Raw genomic sequence first — 12,801 nt, 5'->3', positions numbered from 1 at the left:
TATCTTTGAGACCTTCTCCCTTATCTCACTCAGGCCTTAGCCAGCACAAAGCCCAGCCTCATGACTCCTTATTTATTACCTTCTAAACCTGACCTCCTCTCCCACCTTCTACCACAAGCTGCCATTATTTCTTCCTGGTGTACTGCACTACTTTCTAAGGGTCCACTTGGGTTCCTTGTAATACATCAGTCAGAAGAGTCTCAACAGTCTGCTGTTCTCACCCTTTGTGCGTACCACTCTCCAGTAGGACTTGGTGTGTGCAGCCTTGTCAGTAGGCCCACAAAGTTCTCCGTAGTTCCCAGCTTGGCTGTATTTTAGTTCCCTCTCTGTTGAGCCTGATTCAACAATTTCTGAAAAGAATCTGAGAGATCTCTCTAACTAAAAGCTTCCAAGATAAATTTTCCAATAATCAGATTTATGAACACGCTACTTTGGAGAGGAGATGTTATATATGTTATATATATATGTTGAGACAGCCTGGGCTTGAACTCCAGCTCTACCACTAGCTCGTGAGGCACGTTACCTTGACAGATGACAATGTAGCTTGTCATTGTGGTTCAGTGTTCCTTTTTGAAATGAGGTTACGGTGTTAGATGATTTATAGAATTGTTTTGAAGATTAAGCAAACGTGTGATCCTCAGGATAATTCCTGACATAGAATAATAGTTGATGCTGGTTGGTTATTAGGTGTTTGACGTTGATTTTCTTTTCTATATTTTATTTCTTTTTAATTAACTTGTAATAATGCAATAATGAAGACTTAATGGATGGTTACTATCTCCTTACAAGGACTAATAACTTTAATAGATGTAGTAAACCTTTTCAGGAAACTGGGTAGTCTTCTGGCAATATTGTCCTGGCTAGAGGAAAGCGTTTTCTATAGAAACTCCTTTCAGTCTTATCTAAGGACATATAAGACAGCAAAATAAAATTGAGCTATAATCTATAAGTGCTATTAAACAAGAAATTACTTCTAATTTTTCTATGTATAGACAATTATATATGTTGGGGCTGGGGACATAGCTCAGGGGCATGAGCCTGCCTGGCAAGTGCAAGGTCCCGAGTTTGATTCCAGGTACTACAAAAACAAAACAAAAATATTATATATATCTACTGAGAAATGACAGAAGGAACCCTTGTTAAAAGTTTATTTTATTAGCCATGAACATGTTACTATAATGCAACATGCTAGCTCACTTATACAAACTCATTCATTACCTTGTATATTTGTTCTTCTCAAAGGTAGTATTTCAACTTACTATAATTAGGTACTTCATTTAAATCACTAAAAAGTGTCTTGTCATGATGCCAACCAGTGTAGAAATCTGACATTAGCATTGTTTAGTTATTATACTCATTTCCCAAAATATATGTTCATCCTAAAGGATAAGCAGCTTTTTAATTTTCTAAAGTCCTCGTCTTGCTGGGTATGGTGGCATATACCAGTAATCCAAGCACTCGGTAGGCTAAGGCAGGAGAATCATGGTGAATTCAAAGCTAGTTTGAGCTGAGTTGAAGGTCAGCTGGAATTGCATAGTGAAACTGTGTGTCCAGAGAGAGGAGAGGAAGAGGGGGAGGGAGGGAGAAGGGACAAGGGAGGGGAGGGGAGAAGGAAGAAGGAAGAAGGAGAAATAGGAGGAGGAGGAGGAAGGGAGGGAGGGAGTGAGAGAAAGAGAAGGACGGAGGGAGGGAGGGCAAGGCAAGGCAAGGCAAGGCAAGGCCAGGCAGGCAGGCAAGCAACATTCTCATCTTGGTTAAAATAAAGTTAGTACAATTTTTAGAACACAGACTTGAGTTTATTTTAAATCACGTTATGTTACCTAAATTATCTTTGCAATTATGCAGACATATTTGAAAATTTTTTGTGATAGTTTGGGGAATATTCAAAAATTAAACGCTTAGTTTTATTAGCAAGTTAATTATTATAATGGTTTGAATTTTGAGCCAAAATACATCTCCCAGAACCTGTAAGTATGACTTGATAGAGAATAAAGGTCTCTCTAATTGTAACTAAGGTACGGATGGCAAGATGAAATCTGTCTAAAACAGTGTGGTCCTAAATCCAGTGACCTGTTTTTATAAAGACACATGAAAGGAGAGACATGGAAAGCCATAGAGGGAGAGAGGCAGTTTGAGACAGATACAAGAGATCGGAGTCATACTGCGATAATACAAGCGATGCCAGCAGCCACCATAAGTTGGCCTAAGGAAGGAAGGATTTTTCCCAGAGCTTTTATAGGGGTAGTGGCCCTGCCGGCCCTTGCCCTTTAGACTTCTGACTTCCAAATCTGTGAAAGAAATAATTTCAGCTGTTGTTAAGCCACATTTGTTATAATCTGTTGCAGCAATCCTAGGAAACTAATAGAGGAATACATTTGATCCTAATTATAGGTTTCAAAATCATTGAAATGTTGATTTGTAGCTAACTTGTATTTATATCTAAGAGCTTTTCTGTGAGTATATCAAAGATGGGACACTGATCACCACAAAAGTGTGTACCTACTATTCCACTTGACCTCACAGAGTTACTGTTCTGGCTTTTCTGCCCCACCATAGATGTGGCCGGCGGTTACTCCTATTCCATGCTTGACGCAATCAGAAGAGCAGTGATGGTTTCCAATGTCCTTTTAATTAATAAGGTAAATGAGAAAAGCCTCACCTTTGAAGAAGTCTTCAGACTAGCTACCCTTGGAGGAAGCCAAGGTAATGACCATTTTATTTCTCTCTGACATTGCTCTGTTCTGCTAACCTGTGTCCTGGGAGAGAATGTGAAGGTGCATAACGGTGGGATTAAGCTATTCAGAATTCCTGTCATACCTCCCATAATACACCCAAAACTTAGCTAGGCAAATATATGTTCAGGTATGTGGGGGAGGAATCATTCCGTGAATTCACTGTCTTTGAAGGAATAGATATTTGATAGACAATAATCATAGTAATCATTTTAATGGATATTTATGTTGGTCACAGGCATTTGTGTTCTTTAAAATCATCTACTGTTTTAATTGAGTCAGGTATTTGCTCTCTCCTGGATTGAGTGGTACTATGAGTAAAAGCGATGCTCCATACTTACTAAGATCTTCCCGCAGGCACAGTGAACACACTTTATTTTGCTGTCACTGAACTCTCATAAGCCCTGCTCTTAATTCCATTTTATAAGCAAGGAATTTCGGTGAGTTTTACAATGCTGATAAGCTGCAGTGTGCCCTGATTTGGATCCAGAAAATCTGCCAGGGTGCCGATTCTTATCTTCTCCCCTCCACTAGACTATCTTCCTCTGTAAATCCTACCTCAGCCATGGATGTATTTGGTGAATATATTTAAGAACGCTAATTGCTCAAGCCTCTTTAAAAGAAGAAAGAGATAAAAATATAGTTGGCTTATAAGCAAATATTCTCCAGCTCTTCTCAATTATCATGTATAACTATTTTTTAAAAATGTGATTGTATGGCTTAAGTCATTTTAGAAATACAGCATAATCTGAGTGGATGATAGTGAAAATAGCACAAAATCAAGATAGCCAACAAAAATTAAAAACACACAGACAAAGATAGACATAGATGTCGTGTGGCTATGTTGTACCTTAGAAATGAAGGGTGATCCAAAGACGAGGACTGTGCCACTAAACTCAGCTTCCTGTCTCTCCCCTGAATGCTCTAGGTTGTAGTGAACACCATACAGAACATTTCAAGAAAAATAAAATAGCGGTGTAAGCCTCATGGCTTCATTTTTTAAACTCTTAAGTTTCGAGTCGCCCATTTTTTCAAGCTTTCTTCCCCACATCATCACAGTACTTTCACATCTCAGTTTGGTTTAAGTTGTTCCACTATTTTCCTGGTGCAAGCAAGTTGAATTGAACAAATCCTTTTTTTATTCTAGGCTGTGCATTGTTTGCCCCAGCAGGATCCGCTCCTGATCAAGCCATCATGAGACGCCTACCAAATCCTTTCTGCCTTGCAATGTACCTCTTAAATCTGTGTTTCTGGGCTGCTGGGTTACTGTTACAGGATTTCTTCTCCTTAACTTGAGTCTCTACTATAGTTGGAACAAAATGAAATAAATGGATTCCTGTTTAAAGTGTGGCCTTTGGGCTGGCGAAATAGTTCAGCAGACTAAGAGCCTGCTTTGACAAGTGCAGAGATGAGGATTTGATCCCCAGTCCCGCATGCCACGGGACACACTGGGGCACACTGAGCCAGTGACTCTGTCTGGGCATGGTGGGTCATGCCTATAATCCCAGCACTAGGAAGGCTGAATCTGGGCATGGTGGCACAGACCTATAATCCCAGTGCTGGAGAGGCTGAAAACAGGAGGATCATTACAAATCCAATTTGGGTAGTGAGACCCTGTATCAAATACATAATTGAAAAATAAAGTGTGGCATTTTCTAGGCCCTGCCACAGCCTTTAAAGTCACTCTCATGAAGATCAAAGTATATCTGAATCATCTGCATGTAGCTAACGTTTATTCCAAAGAGCAAAAGTGCAATTCCTGAAGCATTTGAATTGTTTTCCTCATGGATGGGTCCATCTGTAGCAATCTGAATTACACTATTTTTCAAATTCACTGAAAGCACAGTGTCTTTTTTGGTTAGCTCATTATTGAACTCTTCAGGTTCTAATAATATGGAGCTAGCTATCTAGCCTACAAAAGACACAAAAGTTTTATACTGAATAGGCATAACGATGAATACTCATGCCGAAGTTATTTAAAACTCATGCTTCTTTGTCAGAGGCAAACAGAAGTAGAGTCAGTGAAGGAGAAAAATTTCTAGGGATTTTTTCTGTCATACGTGACTGTCTCCCCTACAATTAGAAGGGCATCTAACAGCTTTTAACATTTCTAATGATTTTCATAACCACTCTTTTGCTATGAGGGTCTTTTTTTAGATTAAAAAAGATCTTTTTCTTTTCTGAGAATAATAGAGTTTCCATTTAAATAATCTTTTAAGAGCAAGGACTCTAAGTCAGTACTCGGCCTTGCCAATTTGGAATACATACTCATAAAATATACTGCATTGCCTCCCAGGGAAAATCTACTCAGTTCTTTCAATACAGACTATGCTCTGACAGTAATAGAAGGCAGCCATCATGTGTAGCAGCTGAAATCAATAACTACATCGGTTAACCTTAGTTTTGTGCATGTTTTTGTCCAACAGCTCACTTGCTTGGATTATAAATTTAAGGAGATTTAGTGTTGATACCTGCATTGACCAGGAAAGCCGTCTATAATTCTTTGAAAACTAAATCAAGGAGAGGAGAGATGCTCTTCCCTGGTCTCCAGTAATCACGGGCAGGAGTTACAGCTGAGAGACAGGCCAAATCAATGCACGTGATTGATGCATGCCTTATTTTAGAAAATCATTCTTCTCGGGCAACTAGAAACCCTTCGAGGTTACAGGGTAACTGGTCTCCTTTCAAAATCATTGGGACTCTTGAATTATGAGAAGCTGTTTACTTTGCCAAGTGAGTTGTTTTTCTTTTTTTTCCTATCCAAATGGTTTAAACTACAGAATTTACAATGGATATACCTGCATTGGTAAATATACAAAAGGATTTTATTTACTCATGGTTCATTTCATTGCCATAAAAATAAATCTTTTTAGGGCTGGGAGACAGCTCAATGGTCTAAGTGCCTGCTGGTAAGTTCAAGGACTCGGGTTTGATCCCTGGTAACACAGGCCATGCCGGCCACTGAAAGTGCGTGTGGTAGCACATGCCTGTAGTCCTAGTGCTGGGGAGGCTGAGACAGGAGCCTCAGTACAAGTCTGTGCTGCGTAGTGAGACCCTGTGCCAGATAAATAGAAGATTAAAAAAAAAAAAAAAAAAAAAGGAAATAAGTCTTGTCAGCTGTTTCATGAGAAAACAGGCAAAGAAAGGAGCTAGAGTGTTATGGGGAGAAGAAAAAAGATCGATGTTGTACCAGTTATGTTTCTCAGAAAAGCATACCCCAGCTGCCCAAGAGGTACCCTGGTAGCACTGAGATAGAGACACCCTCAAAATTATAATTATGGCGATCAAGGGAACTCTTTATTCTCAGATTTTGCTTTCCTTTGTTCACTCAGCTTTTGTGAGTAGACTTCGTGTCACCTATTTAAACAAGAGCACTCTTCTGCCCTACTACAAAGATACTAATTTTTTTTCTAGTGACGTGTTGGCAGTCTCTGTCCTTGCAGACCAGTTCGTGGGCATGATCAGATGGCCTGTAAGACTGACTGTGTGCTCATTGGTTCCCCTCTATAGTCCTGGGCCTGGAGAATGAGATTGGCAACTTTGAAGTGGGCAAGGAATTCGATGCCCTCCTGATCAACCCCAAAGCATCTGACTCTCCCATTGACCTGTTTCACTGCGATTTTGCTTTCAATGCTTTTGAAGTAAGTAAGAGGAACTTTACCAAAGACATTCATCTCATAGACATCGTAATAGCTCCCCTATGGAAAAAAGTAGAGAGCCTGAAGCAGTCTAAGGAGATGCAGGAGAATCGTGAGGAGAAGTCAGATCCCTTTGACAATTATTATCACACCATGAGAGCAATGTTAAGAAAGTGTAGTCAAGTGTGGTGGCACATGCCTGTGATCTGAAGCCCTTGGAGGGCCGGGTGGGGCAGCAAGATTGCTGCAAGTTCAAGGCCAGCCTAGACTACATAGGGAGGTCGTGTCTCAAGAAACTGAAAAGAAAAATCTGTAGTAAGAAAATACTTTCATTTTGTATGTTTGTGTAGCCAATGTATGTTTTTGTAAGGCGCCACAGCACGGTTAGCTCACGCTGAATGCCCGCTGCCTGCTCAATGCCAGGCACTCGCAGGCATAATCCTGCTTAGTGATCAGGGCAACTCCAAGAGAGATTAAGCACGATTAATATTACCATGTTAATGATAGTGTCAGAGAGGCTTAGGGGAAGTTACGGGGTTTACTCATTGCCTCCTAAGTATAGTTACCTCGCAGAGTTTAAATTCAAACATGATTCTTGATGACCATCATGCTGTTGCTAAGGTAGTGTTTCCAAAAAAGAATTAACTATTGTCATTTATAAATTGTTTATTTAACCTAAATGTGACAATAAATATGTCATTCTGAGGTGTTTCAAAGAAAAATACTGAATTATTTCAAGTTGATATCCTTTGTTACTTTAGGGAAGCAAAGCTGTCTCTTTCTCTACCATGTTAGGTTTAAGTTGAAATCCATACAGCAAGAGACGGATGGGCCAGAAAATATATTAAGTATTGTGTGGCAGAATATCCTTCTTAAATGAAAATCTAAAGAAATGAGAAAAACTGAGTATTTTTATTCTAAGTTTGATCTAGAATGTAGTTGTGGAGAAGTGCAATGAACAGAAAAGGAGGATGTGAAGAGACAGAACTAGGGGAGGCTAGTGAGACCTGACTGGTCAGCTTCTACAGAACCTTTTATAGAAAGGAGGCTGCTCCTCTCCGCTAAATGCAACGAGGGCGCCTCTCACAGGAGGGCCTTGCGACCTGATTGGGGGAGAGTCAAAAAATTCTTCCTAGATTTGAGTACTTGTTTCAGAAAGAAAGGAAGTGAAGGGAAGGAAGATCAGAGTGACCTTCCAGGTTTCACTTTCTAGGTAGTGTGTCCTGACTCCGTCATTAGTCTTACATTATTATTTATTCTTTTACTGGAGTGAGTTTCCAAGAATCCCATGCATCTAGTCATTTTCTATTCATATAGAAAATGAAATATTTTCTCCTGAAATATTTCAATCATTTCACTAGTCTCTTTAATTTATATAACACTTTTTCTCTGAAGACCTTACCATTGTATACCAGTAACTTCCAGACATTCTGCCAGTGGACAAATCTTTGTTAATAACCATTGGCTTCAGCTTTTGTTTATTTGTTGTAGGATTTTATTTGTTTGGAAGAATGACTAGAAATAGATTTTGATATTGATAAATGAATTTCAATTTCCGGGCTTTGCCAACCAGTTTCCTTTGAATTTTCTTCACAGGAAAGATATTTCAGCCATTTCTTATGATCTTTATATTCTCTTTTAGGCTATTATCCAGAAGTTCTTCTATCTAGGTAGGTACATGTGTATCTCTGTGCTAAATAAGGTCTTTGTGTTTTCTTGGGTATAGGTCTCTGTATTCATTTTACCACACATTAAACTCTGTATGTTGTCTGCTTGGATTCATCTTTAACTCTCCTCAGCATCAATCCTGTGGATGTCACAATATTTATCTGAAATGCCCATGAGCATGTAGAACATACATTGTAAGTCTAAGGTCAGGAATGAAGAGCAAAGAGGCGGAGATCTTGACTTTCAACCCTCTTTGCTCCTTTGGGACCCCAGTCTGTTTTGTCTCATTGTATGTGTGGTGAGTACGGCCTGGACTTTCTTCTCATGTGCTTCCTCTGAACTTCTCTCCAACTCTGTTCACTGAGAGAGAAATGAGAAACAATGCCAAAGGCTGTCCTCTGCCTCCCCTGCCATTGAGCAGTGCTGTGCTTCATGAACTTGGGATGAAAGTAGTGTCACTTTCTGAGGAGCTCATGTCACCATATTGAGTACGATTCTGCATTGTAAAGATCCATATTTCTCTTCCAACAGCAGCTGAGAGTGCCCGTAACCACTTCAGCTGAAAGGACAGGGATGGGAGTGGTTTCAGCTCAGTGTCATTTCTACCTTCAGTTAATCCTCAGATTACCAATGGCATCTTCTGATCAAGTAACCTGACCAGTTTATGAACAAGAAAAGGAAAGGGAGGAGGGGAAAGCAGCTTTCTTTAGAAAGGTTTTATTTTTCAAATCTCTGTTAATGGCAATTAAAATAATCATTAGCACAAAAACACTTAATGAATTGTTTTCTTTTTCTTTCAGGAGACGACCGAAATATTGAGGAGGTTTATGTGGGTGGAAAGCAGGTGGTTCCATTTTCTAGCTCAGTGTAATACCCATGGGCATCTACAGGGTTCTCCTAGGATGACCTGGTTCTGTAGGTCCTTTGGGCCCAGCCAGGGTCAGAAAGTCAAAAACAGTACCTCATTCTGGGGATGACGGTCTCTTTCTGTGTCTAGTTACTGTATTCACTTGGTAAATTGTTTGAAGGAAGTGTATTTATTCCCAGCTCCAGCCGGCAGGTTCGTAATTTCATGAAAATCTTTTGAGCTATTCAGAATTACGTTAAGCTCAAGCAAAAGAGAATGTTATTACTAGCAGTGGCTTATTATGGGGATGAAGTAAAATCTTTTTACATATATGGAAATATAGAAAGAAAAGATATTCCTATCTGGTTAGTTATTTTGAGGTAGTAAGTATGAAAATTATGGAACTGAAAATGGATCCATGGATATATTTTTATGAAGGAGTAAAAGACTGTGAACAAATGTTGGAAAATCATTTCAGATTGTGTTTAAAAGTTATATCCTAAGCACACTGATTTAAAGAGATAATTTGCTGAATTTTAAAATGTGTTTCTAGATTGACCTTGTGTTAGAAATTTACATTTAATGGAATTTACATTTCAGAGAGCTGTATCATTGTGTTTTGCCTTCTTTCAAGGATGAATATCAAAAATTGAAAGCCACGTGCTTTTTAAATATAATTCTGTGCTTCAAAATATTTGACAGAAGTTGAGTATTAAATCTTAAAGTCTCTTAGGAATATTAGTCACATAACTACATGGCATAAATTGTTATAGTTTGTGTACTTTAAAATCATCTTAATTTGTACCCATGTGGTGTTATAATTCCTTCGTTTTATTATAAGAGAAGCAGATTCCAAAATCATTGTTGTGTAGATTTGCACCTTCATAAATTGGAGCAAGTCATTGGGTGTCCAAAGCTGCTGATGCTACAAGGAGAAGTTCTCTTTCAATGGCCTGTTCTACCCAACCCTATGCTGTAGCTGCTGGAAATTTCATCCTCAGATATTAATATGGTAGAGCTTTCAATTGAAGGACAAGTTATGTTAAAGAAATAGTATTAAACTCTATATGTTGAAAGTGCTATGTTTTTTAATTGTATCCAATTGTCTGTTTAATTCCTTAAAAATTTTCTGGATATTCAGATTATAGCATAATACAAGATATACAGCTATTCCAGTTAATGTTTATATTCTGGCCATCTAGGAATATTAAACAATTTGATGTTATGCTTCCTACTAATATTGTGTCATTTCCCATAAGGTAGAATTAAAATCACATTGTGATTCTAGGATAAATTCTCAGAAAGTAGTGGTGTCTTATTTAAGTCTTGTGTTTCCTAATTTATGCCAAGCACTACATCTAAACAAGGAAAGGAAATAGGTTTCCTCAATATAGCACAACGTTTATTCCTAGGACTTGAGTATAACTTCTTGCTATTACCTTATAACAGAAAACTTATAAAATATAGTTCATCACATATTTGCACAACTAAGAACACAATTCCTATCCTATAGGGTGAATATTACTTTCACATATTCATTTTAATCCAATTGTAATTTGCCCAGATTTTTTTCATGATAGGACTCTTTCAGATTGGATTGTATAAATATTGCATTAGTGCAATATAATTTTTTAAAAGAAAATAGCATAGTTTGTTTTGTGGGATACTAATAATCCCGTAAACCTCATTTCCAATGTTCGTCTATATTTCCAGTGTTTGTAATTCCTGAGCCACATCAAAGCAGTTCCACCAGATTTCTTTCCATTTCTGTATAGTTCTGGCAAATGTTCTGTGCTCTGGGTGTCATCCCCTGCCAAAGAAACTTGGTTACAAGTTGTCTAACCAAACAAACTGAGGAGCTTGGGTGAAATGCTTAAGGGCCTGTGTTTGCAAACAGCTTCTCCTGGGCTTCCCAGGACCTTATGCTTTCACCTTCCTTAAAAGGGAGCATTTTGGTAATGAGCACCAGTTTTTGTTTAGACTTGGGATTCACATACAGTATTGTAAATAAAATATAGTATCAGAAGCGAGAATAATGGCCATACACAAACATTTTGTCATACATTCAGTTTAGCCCTGATGTCCTATTAAGAAATGGATATCTTTTCTAGTAAAAATGGAATGTGCTGAAATAGTTACATGCACTTTGATCTCTCTGCATCCTTTGTAACTTAAATATTTTACTCCCCAAGTGCTGTGTTCCTGAATGTTAAATATGCTTTTTTTCAGTACCCATGGGCCTTAGACAAACGTGGGGCCAGATGTTCTGCACTTTGAAATATTTCCTTTACCTAGTCTAGGATAACTTTCTGGATTGTGGAGAGGTGCTCTCCCAAGCCACTTCTGTTGGGCACTTTAAGTTTGAATGGTTTGTTATCTGACATGAAAGAATTAAAACTATTATCACCTCTCTATATCCTATATCATTATATTTTCAATGGAGTACATTTTAAAATGTAAAAGCATATTTTACCATTTGCTATCCAGTCACAAAATATATTTGCAGCCAGAACAAAAAAGGAGGCTCATCAATTAACGTAAAGTTGACTTTCAAAAGAGAAGAAAACATGGCAAAAGATCAGGGTGTGAGACAATATCTTTGTCATCAACCAAGATAAAGGAGACATTACTCCTTTATTTCCCCAGCTGCTTCTCTAATTGAATTGTTCACAGGGTTCAGAATCCAAGACAATATCTCAAAACAAGTTCCCTTTGAACTCCATTGAATTGCTTTTCTACTTCAGTGAGAATTCTGCAAGTTTCAGGAAAGGAAATGGTAAGAAACACGCTGCTTTGTGCTTCACTGATTTTGAAGTGTGCCCTTGAATATCCTTGTTTGGGACTGTTGCCCAAGATCTTAGAGAGGAAACATAATGGGGGTGAAAACTCACATGCATTTGACTTCTGATTCCCCACCAGACTCTTCCTGTTTTTTTGGTTTTGTTTTGTAATTCTTCCAGATTTTAAGTTTTTCACCTCAGAACCAGACAGATGGAAAACTTCAAAGGCAGGCTGGAAGTCACACTGTATCAGTTCTATCTTTCAGGATACCTAGGAGATAGCCAGAACTAGGGGCTTCTGAAGACCACTGGACATCTTTTCATTGTTCATTTTTTAAGTTGGCTTTGCTGCTGAAAATATTTGTAGGTCTGAAGAGTGCTCTGAGTTATTTAAGGTAGACTGAGAAGTGCATCATGACTTGAAATATTTACTTTGTAAATAATGATGATCATTAGGAACTTTGAAGATTTTTTTTCTTTAACAGTTAAAGAAGTTATATGAAATTTTTGACTCCTAGGTATCCACTATTTTAGGTATGACTTCAGACTTTATGTCTCATGTCTAGAAAGATACAAAGGGAATACACAAATGAAATTAATAAAAAAAAAAAAAAAACTATGCAAAGACCTGGAAAGGAGGGCACAGATAGGAAGAAAACCCCAGTGTTGGTCAACATGTGTGTTTCCACACTTAGCCTCACCCACTTCCCCAACAGACTTGAGTGTGACAGAGATGGAGAGCTGGTGGGTTGGTTTGTAGATCTAGTCCAAATTTAATTAAGTGCAAAAATCAAACAGAAATGAGATGGAATGAAATTCAATTGGTGCAATTCAGTATAACTTCTAAGTGGGCTTCCATTGTCCATGGAGTTCAAGGGACTTGGGTAACATGTCATTCTTAACTGACCAGTTGTGTTACAGTGACTCTCCTGTCCACTTTCAACTCAAAAGCCTATTAGAAAACATTCCTTAGTCAAAATCACTTTATGTTGTAAGTAAATTCCTGATGACTGTGCTTAAGAATATATATATATGAATATATATGTATATATTCATAAACTGACATTTATTTATATGATTTGCTTATTGTTATTTGCTGAGTGAGCCCCTTTGTGCTTTAAGAAAATAAATGAGAT

The 12,801-nt window shown here is 38.1% G+C and overlaps 1 protein-coding gene across 1 annotated transcript in view; it reads left to right on the top strand.

Moving 5' to 3' along the window:
- Positions 1–12,270, top strand: part of Gda (guanine deaminase) — an 83,758-nt gene extending 71,488 nt beyond the window's left edge. The window contains exons 11-14 of the mRNA XM_004637129.2: positions 2,557–2,703; positions 6,243–6,373; positions 8,013–8,040; positions 8,839–12,270. Coding sequence (XP_004637186.1) covers positions 2,557–2,703; positions 6,243–6,373; positions 8,013–8,040; positions 8,839–8,909 — 377 coding nt within the window. The 3' untranslated portion in view covers positions 8,910–12,270. The remainder of the gene's footprint in view (positions 1–2,556; positions 2,704–6,242; positions 6,374–8,012; positions 8,041–8,838) is intronic.
- Positions 12,271–12,801: the final 531 nt, after the last annotated feature.

The sequence above is a fragment of the Octodon degus genome, unplaced genomic scaffold, assembly GCF_000260255.1.
Source record: "Octodon degus isolate 3935 unplaced genomic scaffold, OctDeg1.0 scaffold00087, whole genome shotgun sequence".
NCBI classification, from domain to species: Eukaryota; Metazoa; Chordata; class Mammalia; order Rodentia; family Octodontidae; genus Octodon; species Octodon degus.
The sequence above is the reverse complement of the archived record's forward strand: the minus strand, read 5'-3'. Positions and strand labels throughout refer to the sequence as shown.